We start from the raw sequence: 23,384 nt of genomic DNA, 5'->3' as shown, positions 1-23,384 counted from the left end.
CATTTACTATTAGAACAGTGGCTATAATACAGTAGGTCCTCAGTTACATTGGAGATCCATTCCTACAGCGCGACGTAACGCGATTTTTGCCGTAAGTCGGAACCCACCTACATAAGCACCTACGTCACTCACGTGGAGCACATACACAGCAGTAATGAAGTGAAACGGTAAAAAATATTTAAAAGAAAGATAATGATTCCTGACCTTTACTTGTGGTAAATAGATAATAAAAAACATAAAGCACATATGTACATGTCGAAATGATGGAACTTTCTTTTTAATAAATAAATGGGAGATGGCGACGTAACCACAAAACGACGTACGTTGAGTCCGACATAACCCGAGGACTGTCTATATAGGTTAACCTGGATGGCCAGGTACTCTGACCATCTTTTGTAGTGTTTCTGACATGTGCTCTGAGCTCTAAAAGTAAACTTACAATGAACTTATAGGACACCATACAATAAATCTTTATTCAAGAGCATTTACTGCCCTAGCCGGTTTGGCTCAGGAGATAAGAGCATTGACCTGTGGACTAAAGGGTCCCTGGTTTGATTCTGGTCAAGGGGACATGCCGGCGGTGTGGGCTCGATCCCCAGTACAGGAGGCAGCCAATCAAGCGTTCTTTCTTATCATTGATGTTTCTCTCTCTCTCCCCGACTCCCTTCCTCTCTGAAATAAAAACAAAACAAAAAACACAAAGAAGAAAAAAAGAGCATTTACTGAACATCTTCCATAGTCCAGGTACAAAGGATTGGTAGAATACAAAAATGAATGCCCTTTAGCAGTTCAGTTCATGAAGGTTTAGTCCATACTGCTCTGTTATAGTGTGTCCTAGGAGCTAACATTATACCAGAAGATAGAGGCAAGGAGGATTTACAAATGCTCCATAAACATTTGTTAAATGACTTAAGCCTCTGAATTTGGTGGATTTCTTTATTTTTTTAGTGTGTCTGTGTGTGTTTTCCCCCCACTTAGCATCTTCTTAGGTTTTTATCTTTCCATTTGGTGAGTTAGATGCTAAATATGTATATTTAAGTCATTTTGATATTTGAGCTCATAATTTTTAAATTCTTAACGTCTTTCCATTTAACTACAGATGTTTTTCTAAATATAAAGACCAGGTGTTTTTTTTTTTTATTAGAAGTTGTTCACTAGTATTCCAGAACCCTAATTCAGTGGAATGGACAGAGTTCAAGGTGAGAGGTGGGTGGAGGAAGGGGCAGAAATAAATGAGAAGGTGGAGTTGTGATAGGAATTTGTGGTTTCTCTCTAAACACTCTCAGATAGTATTGCTTCCAGTCCCTTCTTATACATCATTTTTATTTTTAGTGGCCACAGATACACTAGGCTTTAGATGTTTATTCTGGATTGAGAACCCTTAGGAGTTTTTGTGTTGGTATGTTTGTGATACTAGGAATTTTACGAGTTACAACTGGCCACTGTTAAAATACAGGAAATTCTCTCTTGGAACGTCATTGTTTTCCATAGACTTACAGAGTGTAATGACTCCCTGCCTCTCTGGACTGTCAGTAATGACCCTATGTGTTTCATTCCCCACAAGTTCTCTGCGTTGTATAGAATAAAAAAATGAGGGTAATATAAATCAGTAATGTTGAGTTCAATATGTGTCACGTGTATAAGGGTTGAAAGTAGATAAAAGGAAGAGATGGTGGGGCAGCTGATGGAGCAGTGTCCCTGAGCAGGGGAGGGACACTGAGACCCAGAGATCAGATCGATCTAGTCTTCTTCTTAGACTAGGGGAAGCAAAACTTTTTCCTATAGAAGGAGGCAAAGGTGAATGTGGATAAGGTTCTGGTTAACAAACATTTATTGAGTGTCTTCTGTATGCCAAGCACTACTGGTATGCTAGTATCTGGAAACAAATGGAGGATTAAGACCTGATCTATTTTCAGGGGGCTTATGGTTTAGTAGAGGAAATGCTCACAAAAAACCATATCAGATACTAAGTACAGTTAATCCTCATTATTCATGAATTCCATGTTTGTGAATTCGCCTACTCACTTAAAATTTGTTTCTAACCCCAAGTCGATGCTTGTCATGCTTTTGTGGTCATTCAGGAACATGGGCAGATGGGCAAAATATTGAAGTCATCCGATGTTCACATTCCCTGCTAAGGTCAAACAAGGCAGCACTCTGCTTTCTTATATCAGCTCTCATGTTGCACACAGAGTCCTTTTCATGGTCTATTTAGTGTTGAGGTGGTCATTTTTTTTCATTTTTGTGCTTTTTCTTGGTGATGTTGCCATTTAAAATGGCCCCCAAGCATAGTTCTGGGGTGCTGTCAAAGGCAAGAAGTCTGTGATGTCCCTTAGAAAGAAAATATGTTAGATAAGCTCTGCTCAGGCATGAGTTATAGTGTTGTTGGCTAGGATTTTGATGTTTTGAAGTAACAATCAATATATATTAAATAAAGTGTCTTTAAACAGAAACACACATAAAACATGGTCCAGTATGAATCAGTTGATGAAAGTGCTGTGGCCAGACCCTTGCAGGAACCTAATCGTTTATTTCCTCTAATAGCAATGGTTCATCATGAACTAATTTAGTTTTTCAGAGATTTATAGAACATAAGTGCTGTGAATAACGAGAATCCCGTGTACAGTGGAAGTACTGTGCCTGCTCAGCAGCCTTAGAGTGGACAAGGTAAATGGTCAACTGATGCAAGAATGAGTTTTGAGGGCTGTTCCAGCTGAACGACTGATGTGGTGGGGAATGAAAGCGATGACTTTGTAGGGCTTGAAAGCCAAAGAAGTAAAGCCAGCATGGGTTTGATACAGGAAGACACTGGAAGGTTATATAAAGTCAGAGGTCAGGCTTGGAGGGAATAAGGCAGCTGTAAGGATAAGAGGTTGTAGTTAAAGTCATACTAGAAAATGGGAGGGTAGAAATGAAGGCTGTGAAAGAAGGCAGAACAGCACATAGTTGGTTATTGGATCCATCGTTCATAGGAGTGTTGAGCTCTGAGGGACAATGTAGTGATAGATCAAAGGGCCCAGAGAGCTAACAAAGACAATGTCAGTGCCCACTGAGTGCAGCTGTGTGCTTGTTTCCAGAGATTCCAAGAGCCCTGAGACATGATCCAGGAATTTTTAAAGTCCAGGTGTAAAAGTGGGTATAAGAGGCCTAAGCGAAGTATCAAATGAGTGACAAGGTTCTTCACTGCACAGAACACATTGTACTTTATGGTGTACACCCTCTTTGTACCATGGGAAGGACATGGAGAAAAAATCAACAAGATTGTTTACTGATTCAATTTAGAGGCAGGAGGGGAAGAGAGGAGTTGCTCCAAAGTGTTGACTAAGTGTCATGAGATGCTTTTTCTTCTACAGAGAGCTAGATTGATGTTATGCTTCCAGAATTTTCTTTGTTATCTCTTTGTGCCTGTAATTCTTCAATTTTCAGTTCCCTTGTCATGTGATTTTCATTATTATAGCATTTGAGACTGGCGGATGTGCATACTTATGGTTTGGTAAATAGAGGTAATGATCCCTCTCGGTTCTGTTTGTGTGGGGGTTGGTTAGATAGCCAGCTTCCTCTTGACTCTCTTAAAGGTTCCACTCACACCTCTCTGGACACTTTGATTCTAGCCTCCCAAACTTTTCCACTAGCCACCGGATTAGATTTTGTGTCTTTTCTCATTAGTTGTTTTGATGGGGTTTGGAAATGAAGGAGAGGCAAATCACACATGTACACTACTACTGTAATTCTTAAGAGTTTTCTAGAGCTATGCTACTGAATTTGATAGCCACTAGCCACATGTGGCTGGTGAACACCTGATATGTGGCTGGTCTGAATTGAGATGTTCTCTAAGTGTGAAATTCATACTGGGTTTTAAAGCCAGTATGAAAAAAAAATGAATTAGAATATTTCATTAATAATTTTTATGTTGGTTACATGTTGAAATAAGATCTTATATACAGTGATGGACAAAAGTAGGTTTACAGTTGTGAGTACATGAAACAGTTTATTATTGTATTACTAGAGGCCAGGTGCATGAAATTCGTGCATGTGCAAGAGGAGGGGGTCCCTCAGCCTGGCCTGTGCCCTCTCGCAGTCCAGGAGCCCTTGGGGGGTGTCAGACATCCTTAGTGCTGCTGTAGAGGTAGGAGAGTCTCCCGCCACCTGAGCCCAGTTTCTGGCTGAGTGGTGGTCAATGCGAGTCATAGTAACCAGTCATTCCACTGTTTAGTCGATTTGCATATTAGCCTTTTATGATATGGGATTTTCCATATGAACAACTGTAAACTTACTTTTGCTCACCCCTATATGATTGGTTAAATAAATTATTAAAATTCATTTCACCTGTTTCTTTTTTCTTTTTAAAAATTTGAATACTAGAAAAATTTAAATTTTATATATGGAGTTCATAATATATTTCTGTTGGATAGTATTTCATTGCTCCCTTTGAGTTTCCAGGGAATACTCTGAAAATGACTACTACTAAAAACCAAATTGCTAGGTCCAGTTGTTTTTGTAATGTCACTGAAGTTCCTAGTGTACCTGAATGTAGTTCTTTTAAATAAGTAGAATACTGTCACTAATAGTAAAAAGTGTCTCTGCTAAGAAAACTTTTCCCTAAAAAGTTTGTTCTTTTTCTTTGGAAATCCTTCTGTAATAAATAAAATCAAGTCAATAGTCACAACAGTTCTACTGGATGAAATATAACTGAATCCCTTTAATAATTGATATCAAGGTTAGTGTTAGCTTGTGTTTTGGACTAATTAAACACAATCAGATTTTTAAATGTGTAATTATTTTTCAGAGAACCATTTGAATCTATGTCACCTCTAGCCAAGGCATAATGAGGTTATGAGTGACTATTTCCAGAACTTAGGTGAACAGCTATTTGTGAGGCAGCCTTAGTAAATATGAGAGAAAAGAGGTCACTTCTAACTTAAGAAGCATTCACTAAGTGCCTTCACTCTGCTCAGTGTTAGCTTAGCTACACAAGGAAAACACAAAAGAAATTAAAGATGTAGTGTCCATGCCCTCAGGAAGTTCATGATCTGGTGTAGAAGTTCTCCAGGGATATTCTAACACTCTGATGTATGTGATGAACTGCTAGGAGAGAATAATACCTTACAAAAGCAGCTAAAGCATTACAGTCTGAAAACTGTTATTACAAAATACAGGTTCGAGGTTACTGTGAATCAACACCGCTTCCCTGTGTGTTCTTTTCTGGGAATTGTGCATGGCCTGCAGCCCTTCTTTCCTACCCTGTGACCATTGCAGTGTGTAAGACACAGGTGTAGCCAAAGGGGGAAAGTTGAACCATGGCTGTTGGGGAGATTCTAGCTATAATAAACAAATAGAGAGTCTTCTGAAGCGTTGTATATAGAGAGTCTGTTCTGCCTTCCCGTTATAGATAAATGTTGAAACATCTTCGGAAAGGGGTCATTGTGAGGAGTTTTTACAGGTTTGCTGCCCTTGGTTTGGGTCCTAAAACAACTTAAGAGGATTTGACTTCGAGAATTAAATGAAGGGTATTTTAGGATGGGAAACTGTTGTGATTGAAGCTACATAGGAGGTAGAAAAGTAATTTATCAGTGGAAGAAAGAATGCCTTATGTTAATTTGAAAGCTAATTAGTTTGTAGATATAATTTTCTAGCTGTTGCACTAATTTGTTCTAGAGTTTATTGTTCGCAAGGGACTTTGCAATGAGTAATTTAGAGGGTTTAATTGCCTGGAGCTTCCAGAGAATTGGCCATGTTTTGGGGTGGGGGGTAGGGAGTTGACTTTCTTGGATAGAATTATCATTTGCCAGATGTCACTGTGGCCAAAGTTATTTATCTTGGCTTTATGTTGTGTAAATACAATGCAGCCGACTATGAGCTGGGCAACTCAAACAGGACAGGGAGTACTTTTGGATGCATGCATATTTAAAAAACAACATACACCACATTTGCCTAAAGTTATACAGTTTTTCAGAGGGACTTTTACATTTTTAACACATATTTTTAACACCCAGTAAGATGGGTGGAGTAAGTATCATTATCGCCCATTTATTTGCAGCTGAGGAAATAGGCTCGGGAGAGCTGAGTCTTCCCCAGAGGCATGTGGCTAGTGAATGACTGGGCCAGAATAGAGATCTTCTTGCCTTCTACCTAGGGTTCTTTTCCCTTGTATGACACCCTCTCGCAGCAGAGACACTGCTGATGGTGACTGCTCATCTGGTTGCTGGCTTGTCCTGAGTTCCTAGTACTAAGCCTTGTCATGAGGAACTGACTCAGAGAAATGAGAGTCTGCTGATTCAGAGCTGAAGATCCTTTTCCCAGCCTCTCATTTCCCTGCTTTCTCTTCTCATAAATTAATTTCTATCCACTCCCAAGCAGCTTTCTCAGTCTTTGTAGCTTAGACCTCTTAAAGCACATTAAGAATCTTTCTCACTTAATTGGCCAGTGGTAGACATATTATGGGAGAAGCTTTTAATGTTAGCTGTATTTTGGTAGTGTCGCTATTGTTGCCTGTCAAACCCATACTGAAGGAGAGCAGCAGAGGAGCATCTTCTGTCACCACTAACTTACCTTTTAACCTAACCTCTGTTAACTCTCATAACTTGATTCTTCTGTGTACCTTGCCTTTTCCTTTGAATGGATTTGTAGCAGGCCAGGAATGAGTGGGATACTGGTAAGAAGATACTGCGAGAGCCTTGGCCAAATCTGGGGCTTGGACAAGGGAGGCAGCAGTGGAAGTTTTGATGTAGGCTGCCATATCTCCATGGGCAGGGGTCAAGAGGGAGCCAGGAGCGCGCTGTGCTGCAGATAAAACTTCTTCCCTTTCTTTAGTTCTCATATCACTAGTGGTGAGCAAAGAGAGGGCCTTAGTACTTTGGGTACTTCTAGTAAGAGCCTCTCCTTCCTCTCCCACCCTCCCAGTAATGACAGTCCTGTCACACCGTCACCACATCTGCCCTGACACTTGTCAGCACACTAATTGCATTTTTCTTTCCTTCAGCATCCCTACACTGTGACCATTGCAGGGTTTAAGACACGGGTGTAGCCTGGGGAGAGTGGGAGCACCGAAAATGCAGTACTGCAGAGCTGTTCTTGGCACATCAAATATGTGAAAGGATGAAGTCCTAAGTCTTTAGATAGCATGTTTTAAGACAGGTTTGTAAATTATTCTGCAAATCCAATGAGATATCTTTATAAATTGTGTAAGAGTGTCAAATGCTTTTTATTTTGTTGGCTTATTTAATTACAGAATGGATTAATAAATAACTCCCAGTAGTTCTAAAATCATCCCAATGGCTATAACAGTTACAGTAATAACAGCTATTGTTTGTGTGATGCCATTTACACTAAGTTGATTGAATCATTTATTCCTCTGGGATAAATAGTTGTATCCCCATGTTATAAATGTTAAAAAAATTATAAATGCTTAAACATTATGTTTTTAAGGCTGTTATACGTGTAAGAAAGAGAGGGAGAGAAAGGCCTTTTGACAACAAAACTCTTCTCAAGGAAGACTCAGAGACCAGGTGGGACATGGGACACAGGTGTGTAGTTTACCTGAATGGAGCAAGGTGCATAGCAATGAGTAGGCTTATTGCAGAGGGTCTCACTGCTCAGCTAAGGGAGCTAAAGCTTCAGTTGTGGCTTGGGCATGTGAGCTGCTGTGTCTGAATACTGACAGCAACTTAGCATGTGACTTTGCCTGTACGCTCTGCATTGCACTTGAGTAATGTAGGCTGCATAGTTTCAAAGCATCAACAGAAAAGTTGAATGATGTTGTAGCTCTACATCCAAATGGAAGGGAGATGGAGATAGCTGAGAGTTCTCCACTGCTATTTTTTGATACATGCTTTTCACAAATTATAGTTTTGGTAGGAATAATGGCAATTTTGATGGGGAGAGTGGGAGCACCGAAAACTGGCAGTACTGCAGAGCTGTACTCGGTCAGATAGGTAGCGTGAGCAAGTGTGTTGAACAGGAATTTTTGCAACAGCTCTTCAAGGCAACTTCTACCTTACTTTGTAACTGTGTGTGCTCTGATCACATGCTTGGTAGAGAATGGGAGACCTGTGAATGATTCCAGAGATGATGGCCCCAACCCAGTAGCTCAGCTTCCAACTCCTTAAGCAGATCTGGACTATAGATACTTTTGCTAGGGTCCAAATGCTAGTGACAGCCTGGCTTGAAATCAGAGTTAAACTTTAAAAGTTGTGTAATATTTTGTCACTAATATGTTTCTAACTTGTGGAAGTCTTGAAAATAATGGTGTGCTTGTTTTTAATTTCAGTGAAACATCGGGATGGGTTGTAAAAATCATGCACAGGGAAAAGTACTGTAGACTGAGGTCTGATATTAGACCTTAAAGAATAAGTGATAAAGTTTTTTAAATCTAAATTTCTGGTTATCTAGCTGATTTCAGAAAGGGTGAATCATTACACTGACACAGAAAGATAAGCAGTGCCCCTTCTTATGGGTGGAGAGTTACACTGTGGAGCCTTTATGGACCTTGACTTAGCAGGCCTGGCCTGGCTGCCTCTTTTTCTTGTTAAAGGTTAGAGATGAGATAGTTACAGCTACACTTTCATTGTAACTCTCCTCCTCAAGGCCACTGTTTCATTTATTACATTGGGGATCTCCTGGACTCTCATCTTTCTTTTCCTTATCTCCATTGTCAGCCTGTTGGTACTTGGTTAGATAGCCTTTGAAAAGCACTTTTTCAATAAAAGTGCAATGTATGTAGCTTGATCCTCTCATTGTTATGTGTTTTGTATTGCTGCTAGGTACTAAATTAAGTATCCAAATAAAGGGAAATTGAGGAGTTTTGTTTTTAGTTAGAGATTTTAAATTAGTATATAGTTGCAGATATATACTTCTTCCGGCTTATATTAATATTAATGTTAGCAATTATGTTGAAGGAAAAACTGTGAGTAGAATTGCACTTAAAGCATGGAGCTTTGCTTCGCTTTTCAGCAGAAATTGTTTTGACTCTGACAATTGCCTTACAATAAAGCCTGCAGAATTGTTACAGAATAAAGAAATCAAGTGAACATTTCTGGTATGGCAGCAAGGACTTTAAAAAATAGTAGTTTCACTCATTGTTTGTAAATAATATATACCTACTATTGAAAAGTGGAAAATAGAGAAGACTAAACGGAAAAACATTCTTTTTTCCATGTTGGGTTTTTTAAAAGTACACTTGTTACCAAAGTGCATGCATAATTCTGTTTCCTTTTTATTTAGCTTTAGAACATAAGAAATTTTCTGTGTTTCACAGATTTCATGTAAACATGCCACTCATTCATTTATTCTTTCAGTGACTCAGTACCCTTTCTGTGCCGGGTGCTAAATGCTGTTTTCTTCAAACTATAGGCCTATGAGAATGGAAAATAATTTGGATTATAATTAGGAACCACAGATAGATTATCCTGAATTTTCATGTAACTTTTATCTCAATATGAAAGCCAAATTATCTCCCAGGCAGTTCCTTACTTATGTCAAATCAGCGGTATTGGTTGGTTTTATTATATATTTAAGCTAGATTTGTGTGGATCAAAAAATCACTCTGTGTAGGAGTTTGTCCCTTAGCTACAGTGCTGGGCTGGGCACAGTCAAGAGAAGAGGGCAGAGCAGGCATCCCGTGGGGTGGCTGCTGTGCTTGGCTCCTGCACAGCAACTGTTTACCAGAGAGCGGGGCAGGGTTCATGGCAAGGTGTCCAACAAGAGCCTTAGTCACCCACAGTGCATGTGACTGGGGCCTTGTCCTCACAGAGGACTGACTGAGTGAGAATCTAAACATTGTAGGTGGCCCAGGGTTTGAGATGTCAGAGAAAGAATTTAACTTAATTTATCAGTCAGTGATATCCAGCTGCCTCCTCTTTAACCTCTTCCCAAATCAGCCCTCAGAATGGCAGGCGCAGATGTGCACCTCCCGGCATAGCAGGTGAGGGTGAGTGGTGTGGTTGAGTCATGAGCGGCGCGGGTGTGTGTGTATGTGTGTGTGTGTGTGTGTGTGTGTGTGTGTGTGTGTCTGGACAGAAGGCTTGGCTTTGCCATTGACATTGACAAACTACATTATTTGGACCAGTTCCCTAACCTTTCTGTGCTGCATTCCCCTCATCTGTTAAAAGAAGATACTAGTGCTACCAACTTCCAGTGATTAAATGGAACACTTAGAACAATGCCTGGCATGAAGAATAAACAGTTGATCTAGTTATTATCTACTTTGTATGCCTGAGTTTGTACCTATTGCCAAATTTCCCGAGTGCCGAGCTTGTCAGATGAGTTCAGAGGGCATTAGGGCAAGTATGTTATTTTCTGATTGCACACTGAACTGGCATTATGAGGCTGGGACACTACTTAGGTATTTGGAGCTCTTCATGTTCATGTTTCTGAAAACAGCCAAGTATTGACAGACTTGATCTTTTTTTTTTAAAATCCTCACCTGAGGCTATGCTTATTGATTTTAAAGAGAGGGAAGGGAGGGGGGGAGAGAAACATTGATGTGAAAGAGAACATTGATTGGTTGCCTTCTGTACACACCCCGACCAGGGATTGAACCCACAACCTAGGTATTTGCACAACCCACAGCCTTCTGGTGCATGGGATGACGCTCCAACCAACTGAACCACACCAGCCAGGGCTGATAGACTTGATTTTAATCCTGGATCTTTCTCCAAAGCCCATTTCCCTAAATCACACTGCTTTAAGAAAGCTTTCTCATCCCCTTCCCTTTGTCCATTTGCTCCTTGTCCATGAGAGCTTTTTTATAAAACTCTATATTGAACTATAATATGTGGACAGAAAAGTGTACATATTTTGCTTGCTGCGTATTCATAGCACCAGTGCCTAGATCATGAAACAGTAGTTTACCAGCATCCCATAACCTTTTTGTGTTGCTTTCTGGAGATTATGCTTTGAAAACCACTGGTAGAAAGGCTATGATCAGCTGTTCATGGGTGTATGGAAAATGCATTATGGAAGAAAGGAAATTACAGTAGTTCCCCCCTTATTCATGGCTTTGCTTTCCATGGTTTCAGTTACCCGTGGTCATTGGAAGTCTCAACATATTAAATGGAAAATTCCAGAAACAATAAATAAATAAGTTAAATTGTGCTCTGTTCTTAGTAGCATGATGAAATCTGGTACCATCCATTCCATCCCACCTCGGAAGTGAAGCATCCTTTTGTCTGTGTCTCCAGGCTAGACACACTCCCCGACTGTTAGTCACCTAGTAGTATCTCACTTATCAGATCTCCTGTTGTGGTAGAGTAACTATTATTTTACTTAATAATGGCCCCAAAGCACAAGAAAAGTGGTACTGGCAATTCGATATGCCAAAGAGAAGCTGTAAAGTGCTTTCTTTAAGTGAAAAGGGGAAAGTTCTCAATATGGGAAGAAAAAACTCATGTTTAAGTTGGTAAGATATACAGTAAGAATGAATCTTCTGTGAAATTGTGAAGAAGAAAGGAATTTGTGCTAGTTTTGCTGTCACACCTCAAACTGTGAAAGTTACAGCTTCAGTGGGTGATGAATACTTAGTTAAGATGGAAAAGGCATTACATTTGTAGGTGGAAGACATGACATTGTCATGGCTCAGTGATCCTCCTCTGGAATATCATCAGGTCAGTAGCAGCCTATCGCTGTGTCACAATGTCAGCGTCATTCACCTCACATCACCTAATCACATAGGTACTATATCATCTCACATCATCACAAGAAGAAAGGTGAGTACAGCACAATAAGATATTGTGAGAGAGACCACATCCACACAACTTTTATTAGAGTATATTTTTATAATTATTCTATTTTATCCTCCATAGATAAGTGGTGACTACTGTACCCCAATAAGAGGAGGGTCATCTGTGGTGGCTAAAGATCATGAACTGCCAAGGCCTCTCCTCCGTTTATTTTTCCTTTTTTCTCATTAAGGTAATGTGAATAGGCAGAGAAATATTCTTTATAGAAAGATTCATTAGATAGGGATAATTAGACTGGGCTTTGGGGGGAACTATATTAAACCTTTGTTTTGTTTTTCACACTTCAAACCCATTTCTTTCAGTTGTGGCTTTTGAGTTAGTTTTTCATCACATACAGTGATTACTGTTATTTATCACCTGAAGAGTGTGAAGTTAAGCGAATGCAGAATTGCATGAATACTTACCTTGAAACTTTTTTTCCTTTAATTTTCCCTACTCTGAATCAGTGAGGGGAATGGATTTTTTCCTCAGATGCCAACTATTTTGGATTGGAGGTGGGTCCCTGGAACACTGCATTGGAAGGATTTGGAAGGAGTCTGGGCACAACAGGAAACAGTGTTCTCATTGATTAGAGATTTTGGCCATGGGAAAAAGAGACTAGACTGGCATCTTGAGTCCCAGCGTTTTGCTTGGGATGGTCTAAGTTATACTTAGGCTATTTTATAAACGTAACGTTCTTCTCTGTACCTGGACTGTGAGATTGGAAGCAGTGCAAATACAGCTGAAAAAGTTGAACCAGTAGTCCCCCTTTCTGACACAGATCACAGGGATGCCAGCTACTTCCACACTTCTCTGATCCTCCCTTCCAACATTGGGTAAAGTTCATCTGTGTTGTGAAAGTATCTGGTGGCAGCAGCAGTTTAGTCGACATGTTGAACTGTGGGGGGAGTATGCCAGGCTAGTCACTGAGGCAGATGTGTGTCTACTTGTGTAAGGTGGCTGAGCTGTGTGAAGGAAATAGAGAACTTTACCATCAGTGGGGTTATAGATAGGGCTGATGATCAGTTTTAATGTGTATATTATTTAATATTTAAGAGCAGGGTATCTAGCATGCTAATGAGCAATAGCATAAGTACCTATATAAGAGTATGACTCCATTTGGGGAAAGAGAAGATTGTGAAAAAGGGAGATTGGATTGAGGTAGAAAACAGAATTTCGGGCACCAAAGGTCTAAACATACCTTTCTCTTAGGTATTCTATGAGCTGTTGTAATATCCCAGAAGAATGGTTGTGATGATACAATTATTACTTGTTTTTTCATTTATTGAAGAAAAGTTAAGACTCCTACTTAAATATAAGGAAATTTGGAACCATATAGTATATAATGGTTGTGGTTTTGATTGCATCACTGCTTTATTACATCTTATCAGATTTTGAACTGAAATTAGGGGTTATTAAGGGGAGAAACAGGGGAAATGGCATTTTCACTTTTTAAAAGTCCTTTCTGTTAAGATAACATGAGTCACATCAATTGGAGTGAACTTAAATTGTTAAAATGTCTAAAGGAACTTTGGCTATAGTTGTGGGGGAGGGAAAAGTTTCCCCCCATTTTTATTTATAGTTTTTCTGGTTGGTCTAATAATTAAATTGACATGAGACATATTAATAGGAGAAAAAAACCAAACTTATTATGTATGTACATACATACAGGGGTTCTGTAAGAATATAGGGCTGAAGGTAAATCAGGCAATTAAGGCTTATATGCAATCTTGAGCTAAGAAGAAAGAGAAGGCAGGTAATTCACAGGTAGATGAGACACAGCAAAACATTGGGTAAACAGCCCTGGCCAGGTGGCTCAGTTGGAGCGTTGTCCTGAACACCAACAGGTTGTGGGTTCTCATACCGGTCAGGGCACATACCTAGGTCGTGGGTTCGATCCCCTGTCCGTCGGGGCAGGTGCAAGAGGCAACTGATCTCTCTCTTTCTCTTTCTCTCTCTCTCTCTCTCTCTCTCTCCCCCTCCCCCTCCCTCCCTCCCTCCCTCCCTCCCTCTCCCCCCCACCCCCCCACCCTCCCTCCTCCTTCCCTCCCCCCATCTCCCTCTCCTTCTCTCTAAAAATCAATAAAAACATATCCTCAGGTGAGGATTGAAAAAACACACAAAGCATTGAGTAAACAAATTCTTGTCAGCCACCCAGAAACAGTAGGACAGAGGGGAGTCTAATAGACTTTGCTAGGTTGTTCCCTGTCTGCCATCCTTAATTCATGATATGTTAATGTGATGCTCCCTTCCTTTAAGCAGGGTTTCTACCTGAATCCTTTAAGCAGTTTTTTATTCTTAAAAATAGCCAAATAACTAGCTTAAAATAATTCCCAAAACTCTTTTCCCCCCGCATAATAAATGAGAGAAGGAGAAAGTGTGTGTGTTTGAGCACAAACACCCTCCTGGCAGAGTTTATGTACAAAGAAGCACACTATTTGTTTGCAATCGATTCAGGTCATAATTTTAATGTAAATAGTGGCATTAAACCAATCAGAAAGTTGTCTATTGGGCATCTCCCATGTGTAGGAGGTACAAGAGAAATGTCAAGACCCAGTTTTGATACTCAAAGAATTTATGATCTAGTTAGGATCGAAAGACATGTACACTACTCTTTTGCAAAGCAGTTGTGTGTTGTGTTGAAAGTGTGGCTTAAAAATTATAGAGGAATTCAAGAGAGAAGATGATCTTCCAGCCCAGGAAGGCTTCATGGGGAAGACAGAATTGGAAATGGTTGTCCAGTGTATGGTTCCCAGGCCAGCAGCAACAGCTTCGGGGGAACTTAGAAATGTAAATCCTCAGTTTCCACCCCAGAAGTGTTGATACAGAAACCCTGGGGAGAAGGCCAGCAATTCATGTTTATAAAGATGCTGAAGTTATAGCCTTACTCTACCAAGGAAATGGTGGCTAAAAGGTGTGCTAAGTTTCGGGAGAAACAGTGACTGGCACATAGTAACTGTTTAGGTAAAGATGGCTGACTGAGTGAAGGAAACACACAGAAGAGGTTTCGGGTTTTCTGTGCCATTTGGTTTCTGTTTAAGGGACTTTTCCCCCAGTACAGTTTGATCTCTATTTCATCCAAACATCCTTTGTAACCATGTTGTCATTTTCCGCTCCAATGATTCTGATCATTTAAAATGTTTGCATCATCTGGATAGGGGATAAAATTTGTATTTTCATAACAATTTTGAAGCCTTTGTAAAATATAAAATATCAGAATTATTGAAAAGCTTGTGACTAACTACTAGGTAAATGTATATGCAGAGCACGTATTTTAAAAGAGGGTTTCATGGCATTTCATCAAGTCCTCGATAAATATCTCTTAGAGATTAAAGTTTTTAAATGAAAACTCAGTCTTATAAAATGTGGGATGTTGTTCCCCCAGTGTTTCCTCTACATATTTTATGAAATTCAGTTAGTGGCATATTTAAAGAACCCCACCCCATCAACATTGAATTATACTTTTATTTCTCCTGTGCTTGTAGATGGGGTACACCCTAGCTGAATTGAAGATGCTGACTTGGGGCTTCATTGGTGATGGTGAAAGGCTTTACTTTCAGCCTTTGCTCAGTGAGCTGCCCTGACCTGAAGTAGAAAAGTTAGAGCATTTGCATAAGTGATCTTCCGATTCTCTGTTAAAAAGACAAAGTGATTTTAAAGACAGTTCAAGGGGGAAAAAGAAGAACCCATGATCACACTCTGGCCATACAGTTAAGCATTAAGTTTAAAATGTGTTCTCCTTCCTTGCCGAAACCGGTTTGGCTCAGTGGATAGAGCATCGGCCTGCGGACTGAAAGGTCCCAGGTTCGATTCCGGTCAAGGGCATGTACCTGGGTTGCGGGCACATCCCCAGTAGGAGATGTGCAGGAGGCAGCTGATCGATGTTTCTAACTCTCTATCTCTCTCCCTTCCTCTCTGTAAAAAATCAATAAAATATATTTTAAAAATAAATAAATAAATAAATAAAATGTGTTCTCCTTTCTGGAAAAATGAACCCATTTTCTCCTAATGTAGTTTTATCTTGGCACCGTCCATTTAGCATGTTCCACAGAGCAGTCTAGTCGCTGTTGGAGGTGTGTTGTAATCTTTGTTTCTCAGAGGAGGATGTATTTAAGATCTTTTTGGGGTTTGTTATAGAAACACTTCAGGGTCACGTACATAATAAAGTCTTAAGGTAATAGAGATCTCTACCACACTATCATGAGATTTTTCTCCCACTTGTGAAGTGAAGTACGGCTGCCATGTATAAAGATGCGTTTAAAACCTTCTGAAACTAAAGACTCAGGCATGTGTTCATCAGATATTAGGAACCTGTTAATATTTTCTAAAGCCAAAATCAAGGATGAGGAAGAGGGAAATGAATTGGGACAATCCTTTAGTTATTTATTTAGTATCAAGATTTGACCTGTATTTTTAGGGGCCTATGCTTTACTTCTAAAAGAAAATTTATTTTTTCCTTGAACTCATAGTAGTGTAGAAAAATCATATTAATTTTATAACATTATTCTCAATTTACAGATGAAGAATGTTAGTGTCAGAAGTTAAATTTGAAATGCTTTTGTTCTTGGTTCTGGTAGTCAGGACTTTCTCAACATAAATATGCCCAGGAATCAGGAATTCAGTGCAAGAGTTTTGAGCATTTATGGCTTCCCACTTATTACTATATATTAGTTTACAGTATGTATTTGGTATTAAAGCAAGGATGTGTCCCTACTCTGCCAGCCCTAAACCATCTCCTGTACATTAAGCCTTACATTTGTCTGTGTGGGTAACCATCTCTTTTACTTGCCATGGGCAGAGTTTTGCAAGGTTGCAGAGTAAAACCTGTCAGCTGACGCTTGCTCACATGAGAACCATTAAGAGGGTGATGTGGCCAATGTCAGAACAACCTTGCAGCTGAAGGCAAGCCACTGCATTTGCCCAGAGCCATATGAATAGGTCTTGTGACTGAATACTTCACTACCGCATAATCTCCAGCCAAGGAGCACAGATGGAGTGGGTCAGTCCAGGCTGCTCAACCTGTTGAGGACTTTTCTTCTGCTAACAGGAGCACAAGCTTAGGAACAAAAGTAGGAAGTGGGAATTGGACTTGTCTGTTGATAATGAGTTTGCTGAGAGCATGTTTTATAACGTGATGGATGCATCTGACTTCCTAAATCATTGGTGGGCTTAATTTACGTAACAAATGAATGTTCCTTTTTTTTTTTCTTAAAAAAAAACTTTCGAAAGAGGAATTTGTAGGCTGCTGCCAAGTAGCTTGTGTCACCTACTGTATAGGGAGTGCAATGATCATTTAGAGTAGCTGGTCACTTCGGAATATCCCTCAAACAACAAAGGCTCTTCAACATTTGTGTCCAAGTCCATGTTGATAGTCAGGATAAACCGGAAGGAGGTTGAACGGCTCAGGAGATGTGTGGCGGCACAGCGAAGACCACAAACCGGCCCCCTGGCCGGCAGGATTCAGCCAGTTATGTGAGTGATGCTGTTTCTGGTGCTGGGAGGACTTGCAAGACACTTTTCTGCACAAAGATTCGAAAACGTGCCAGGGTAGGAAGGGGCACTGATCACACGGAACTCGACAGCAGGTTTGAAATTTTAATTCTATTTCAAAATCTAAGCAAAATATTAATGTAATTCACTGTGTACCAAGATGGTATTATAATGAACTATTTTAATAATGGCGCTTATCTAAAAAGAGTAACATACTTGCAAAATTTTTTTAGGTTGATTATTTCATTCATTTTAGAAGAATTCATTAATTCATTAATTTTATTAGAAGCTCTTAATGAAAGCATTCTTTGTAAAGAATTTTATTGCCCTATCAATGAAAAGGAAAGAAATCCTTTGAGAATTACATTCATTCCAAAATATAATGTAGATAGATAGTAAGGAAAGCCATAAATATACTTATTGGTTGGTTTAAAGTGTATTTTCAGGATATAGTTTCTGTCATACAAAAATTTTTTTCTTTCTTTAGTAGAAATTTAATAAAATGGTATATAGTCCACTCCAGTATAAGAACCCAGTAGGTTAGAGAGTTAGGGAGAAGTGTGGAAATCATTTTATGGGTATTGGGTCACATGCTGTCCACTCAAAGAGATAAATATGTAGAGGGAAAAGGTAATGAATAATATGGTATATTAGGAAAATACATTTGAGTGCTAGATAAGAACTTCACTTTTATACTGTTTTTATCTGTTTCTTATCAAGAAAGGACAGCTTAGTGAAAGGAAGGAGTAATGGATTAGCATTCATTTTATCTGGATCTTGAACCCTGTTCTGATTTCACTTGATCCCCAGCTCTGCTGCCCAAGATCCTTGTATTATTGGGTGAATCCCCCAGCTTTTGTGGGTCTCACTCTCACCTGCTAAGCTATGTAGTTGGTTCAGATGATTTAAATAACTTTTTCCTCTTCAGAGATTTGGAGATGTAGCATCAGGGCCTTTTGTATTCCCTATTTCTTTTATTTGCACAGTTCTAGATTTCCCAAATAGATATTCAGGGAAGGAGGTAGCATCCCCATAAGAATATGCAGGGCCACCCCAGTTACTTAAACAAAACTTCAAGTTTTGGGTATGTACTTAATTTCTCACTTTTAGTGAACTTACTATTCTTTGGTGGATTTTAACAATTTTCATTTAAACAGCACTTTAAACTTAATAAAACATGTTCATATCCACTATCTTCTTTCCCTTTTTTAATTTGTTAGATTTACTTCTCTGATGCTGAGTGCTGTATTTTTCTTTAGAATTCTCTACAGTGATGACATATACTTGTCAATTAATTGGAATTCATCTCCAGACAGAACAGTTGACTTTGTAGACCTCATCCACTTTCTGTTCCCTTTTCTACAATCTTGAAACCTTATTTATGTGCAGTATTGTATTTGGTTTCCTGAATTTATTTAGGACTTGGGCCAGTCTCAAGGGTAGAGTGAATTATTGACAGGAGCTTGCCCTGTAAGGATCGGGCTCCAAAGTGCTCACGAGTTATCTGTTTGTTCAAGTCAGGTGGCAGTTAGGTATGACTTGCAACCCCTTCTTTGCTCTTAGGTATCTTAAATCAATATTTTCAATTCATGGTGGGCATTCTGCAAGTGGAAGACTGACTTAAGTTATATGCAGATTTTTTACTGCATCTGCGTTATTCAGGGGTTAACTATAGTTTGTTTCCACCACCACCCCCTAATGATTTTCCAGTTATTTAGAGTTGATGAGAAAGATTCCACAAATACAGTGGAGTCATGTTGGATACCTAGTAGTTAGCCGCAGTGTAAAACTGACACAGTTCAGTGCAGAAAGAGACATTTTAATCTTCCCAGTTATGGTTTATGTGGAATGAAACATTTCAGGAAAGAAGTTTGTCCTCTGTATCTTCACTCCCATCCTCATTATTCTCTAGAATGACAGCTATGGGGGTTCAATTTATTTCACAAAATAACAATGAACAAAAACCTAAAGCGTTTGATGAGACATCTTAAATGGTTGTCAATAAAAAATTTCTTGCTAAAACTCAATTCAGATCTCATAACTCTGAAATCTGATACTAGGTATATTGTGCAGTCTTCAAATAATCGCTTCTAGTCTACTTTCTTAAAAATGTCAACTTGCAAAGCTGCTAATAACTTGATTTTTAAAACTTTCCCAACAAACTATAGATACATATACAGGGCTGTTTATAAGAAGAATGTGGGAGTATTTGCCAAGCTTATCTGTGATCATTGTTTCTCCGATGGCAGGAGAAATCTGACATAACCTTGCCTTTGCAAGTATACCGTACACACACTTAGACTAGAGGAACTGAAACAAAGCACTTCAGAGTCAACTGTGCTTTAAGTTTCATATCTTGAAAAGGGATTCAGAAGAGATTCTTTGTACTGTTTTGGAATCACCAGGCTGGAAGGAGTAGAAGAATTAATTCATGTAAATATCCAACTTCTCTACAATTTGGATGAACTAATTCTACTGAAAGGAAGAGAGAAAGAGAGAGAAAGAGAAAGAGAAAAAGAAAGAAAGAAAGAAAGAAAGAAAGAAAGAAAGAAAGAAAGAAAGAAAGAGAAGGGAGGGAGGGAGGGAGGGAGGGAGGGAGGAAGGGAGGAAGGAAGGAAGGAAGGAAGAAAGGAAGGAAGGAAGGAAGGAAGAGCTATAGATAGAGCTGTAGTTGCTTACCAGGAAAGTAAGTACGGAAACTAGGGTCTGTTTTCCCCTAGTGAACTACTTCACAGAAATGAACGGAACATGATTTTACTACCAGTCTTTATTTATAGTAGTTAGGATTACTGACTAGGAAACAAAAAGAGTCACTGATTTAGAGATGTGTGCAGGCAACAGACGTCAGAATTCTGAAGATTTTAGTAAAAGGCTATTAAAGTCTGAAGCAAGTTGTAGAAGGGGGAGAGAGTTTTCTCATCGTGTTCTTCACTTAGAAACACTGTGTGAAAACCTTTCTGCTCTGATACTACCTAGAAAATGTAGCTGTTAGACAGGTTAAATGAAGTGAGCAGAGAGAAGCAGCAAACCCTGGTCAGCTGATGGTCTTGTGCTTCCTGACAAGCTTCACAGGAAGGTTGTAAATTGCCGGGCGTGACTCTTTCAGATGCATTGCGTATTGCTGTCACAAGTTCTCCTACCCTCCCTGCACGCCTTCCCTTTTCACTGATTTTAGGGGCCATGAGGAATTTTCTTTGGCCAGTTAAAAAAGTTTATTTCTATCAGTTGATTTCTATCAGGGATTCAGAGATGTAATTTGAGCATGACTGAGTGAATAAATGAAGGAATGCAGTGGTAACTTAGTATTGTTGCAAAGTCATGTGTGATTTAGGTTTAAATAAACATTTATCTTTTCCCTCTGAAGCAACATGTCTTCTTAGGAATGAATCAGAGCAGTCTTATTACAGAGTTTTGAAGTGAATATGAACTCACTTCATAGGAACTGACAACTGACATAAACTTTTATCTGGGTCTTATTTTAAGTATTGATGACATAACAGGGTAAAGTCCTTGTTATTAGTCACTACAACTAATTGTTTCCAGAATGACGGTGTTCCAGACAGAAGACAAAATTACTCCAACCACTGGGTCTGCAGGCCAGCCATTGGGCCTCATGGAAGCATTTTCCCCTCAAGTTTGAGCTCAGCTGGATGCTGAACTAGAATACTCATTGAACTAATCCACAATTCCTGGTGCTCCTGTTATGACTTCTGTTGTGAGTCAGACTGTGGCTTAGCCTTATCCTTTTATTGGTACAGTAACAAAAGCTGAGTAACTCCTGAACAATGATGTAGCAAGTCCTGGTGGGAATTGATGGGCTCAGTAATATCCTATGACCCCATATATGATTACAGTTAAACTGCCAGTCACAGGGAATCCAGCCTGTGGGCTCTAGAAAAACCAGGGTTCCTGGCAACTCTCTTCCCTTCTTATGGGATCCAAGTTTATATGAAATGTTGGTTATCAGATACCCATCCATCCACTAATGTTTATACATTGAAGAGTTCAGTCCTCTTACCTATTTAGAAAGATTTAAAAAAAAAAAACACCACCTATTCTCAGGTCTTTACAGAACAGATGTGAATTAAAATCCTGTCTTTTTTCTCACTATGCCATTTTCTTTTACTTTTGTGCCTTACCCTGCCTAAAGGCCAATAAACAAACAAACAACTTAATAAAGCCACGATAGTTTTTCCACTTACTGATTTTTTTTTTAATTCAACTCTCACAAATGAGACCCTAGACCAGTGATGGCGAACCTATGACACTCATTTTTTTGGTTGATTTTTCTTTGTTAAATGGCATTTAAGTATATAAAATAAATATCAAAAATATAAGTCTTTGTTTTACTATGGTTGAAAATATCAAAACATTTCTATATGTGACACGGCACCAGAGTTAAGTTAGGGTTTTTCAAAATGCTGACACACCGAGCTCAAAAGGTTCACTATCACTGTCCTAGACGGTAGTACCAGATCTGTATGGTAGGAGCACCTTTGATCTAGGGACCCTTTCTACCTTCATGATGTCATTGATCTGAGAGCTCATCTTTGCCTTCAATTCACTGTGTCTTTGGTAACATTCCCTCATGGATCTGTGTTTCCATTTTCTCTACTAAAAAATATAAACAAAACAAAAGTGGTAGATTGGGTCAGTGATCCCCAAATATTTGAAGTGAATTCAGAGCCATTGGAGCAGATTCCTGGAGGTGGAGCCTGTGAAGCTTTGTTGATAAAAAACAAAAACAAAAAACAAACTAACAAAACAAAACCACACACACACACACACACACACACACACACACAAAAAAACCCCACGAAAACCACAAAGAGCTTCTAAGGTAATTCATATAGTAAGTGGTGTCTGAGGTTCCTTATAACTCTAATATTATGATTGTCACTGACCAATGAGACCCAAAGATGTAAGAAAAATATGAAGACTTTGAGTAATCAAAGGAGTCAAAACTATCTCAGTGGTATTAAATTCAATCGAGTCAATTTGAAGATCTAATTGGCTTTGTTAAGCAATCCCTGAATCAGACAGCATTTCATCTAGCAGGTAGAGAGAAGTCCCAAAAGCTGTACAATCTGAAAGGCTCTTATAGGCAGAACTGGGCAGGGCAAGAATGTTATTAGCAAAAGAAAAGAAAGGATTGTTTCAGGCAAGGTTACGTTCCTTTGGGTGAAGGTAGTCTTGTCTGACAGATTGCCTCAGCTTCCTTTAGGCCCGGGGAGGGTGGAGAGGGCCCACATGACAAGTCATTGGTACTCCCTAGGAAATTTCAGATTGACCAATTAAGATTACATTCCTGGAGAAGGTTGAACTGCATTTAGGTCAGGTATTAAGTCTAGGTTTGGTGTCATGGGCTTTAGCACAAATGACCCCATGTTGGGCCTGTGGTTTTATCCTTAACAGTGGCAGTCTTTTTCCATGTGAGGGAACAAACCATGTGGTTATTTAAAAGAGTGTATTTTCAACAGAGGGAATAGCATACAGAGATCCTAAGGCAGGAACATGCTTGATATGCACCTGTTCCTTCTACCCTTCTATAATTCAAATGACACATAGGATATTTAAAGGAGAAAATCAAATTTTAATACATGCATATGGGGAATTCACATAGCATGAAAAGTCTAGAGATTTAGGGCAACTGAAGTGTGTAAGTTATTCAGAATCAAGGAGGAGGAAGTAAGGCCGTTCACAGAGAGATGAAAAGATGAATGTTCAGTAAGCAAATGTATATTGATTATCTTGAAACAGTGGGATACAGAGGACTTTGGTCAAATGGGCTTTGCTAGGTTCCTCCTGTGTGATAACACCTAGTTCATACTAAAACATATTTGTCTGTGATAACTCCCTTTCTGGAAAAAGTTCTTCCTTTGTCCAAATTCTTTTAGATAGTTAGGGGGGAAGGTCAAAGATTTTTCCAGAGTTTTTTATTTCTTAAAAAGAACCAGCTTAAAATAATCAAATCCCAAAGAGGCATATTTTGAGGTGACAAACTCTGTTCCTCATTACACTCTAAAGAGAAAAATGTTGCCTAAGGACAAAGATGATTTGGATTCAGAGTCAATGGTTCTTTGTGGGAATATCAGTGAGGCTGAGGTGTGCTGGTAGACTGGGTTATCACACTGATATGAGAGGCAGGTGGAGGTGGCCTGCCCCCTAATATCTCTCCCA

At 39.3% G+C, this 23,384-nt stretch overlaps 1 protein-coding gene across 4 annotated transcripts in view; it reads left to right on the top strand.

Moving 5' to 3' along the window:
• The window catches only part of FNIP2 (folliculin interacting protein 2), a 130,100-nt gene that overhangs the window by 23,431 nt on the left and 83,285 nt on the right, over window positions 1-23,384 (top strand). For 2 of the 4 annotated variants that reach the window (XM_070415397.1, XM_070415395.1), the window contains exon 1: window positions 16,692-17,299. The exons of the other annotated variants lie outside the window; for them this stretch is intronic. In XM_070415397.1, the coding sequence (XP_070271498.1) occupies window positions 17,124-17,299 (176 nt within the window). In that variant the 5' untranslated portion in view covers window positions 16,692-17,123. Of the gene's footprint in view, window positions 1-16,691; window positions 17,300-23,384 lie in introns of those variants that run through there. 4 annotated transcript variants of the gene reach the window in all.

The sequence above is a fragment of the Myotis yumanensis genome, unplaced genomic scaffold (genome assembly GCF_028538775.1).
Source record: "Myotis yumanensis isolate MYYU_CA2020_CCGP unplaced genomic scaffold, mMyoYum1.0.hap1 SCAF_5, whole genome shotgun sequence".
In the NCBI taxonomy this organism is placed as follows: Eukaryota; Metazoa; Chordata; class Mammalia; order Chiroptera; family Vespertilionidae; genus Myotis; species Myotis yumanensis.
The sequence above is the reverse complement of the archived record's forward strand: the minus strand, read 5'-3'. Positions and strand labels throughout refer to the sequence as shown.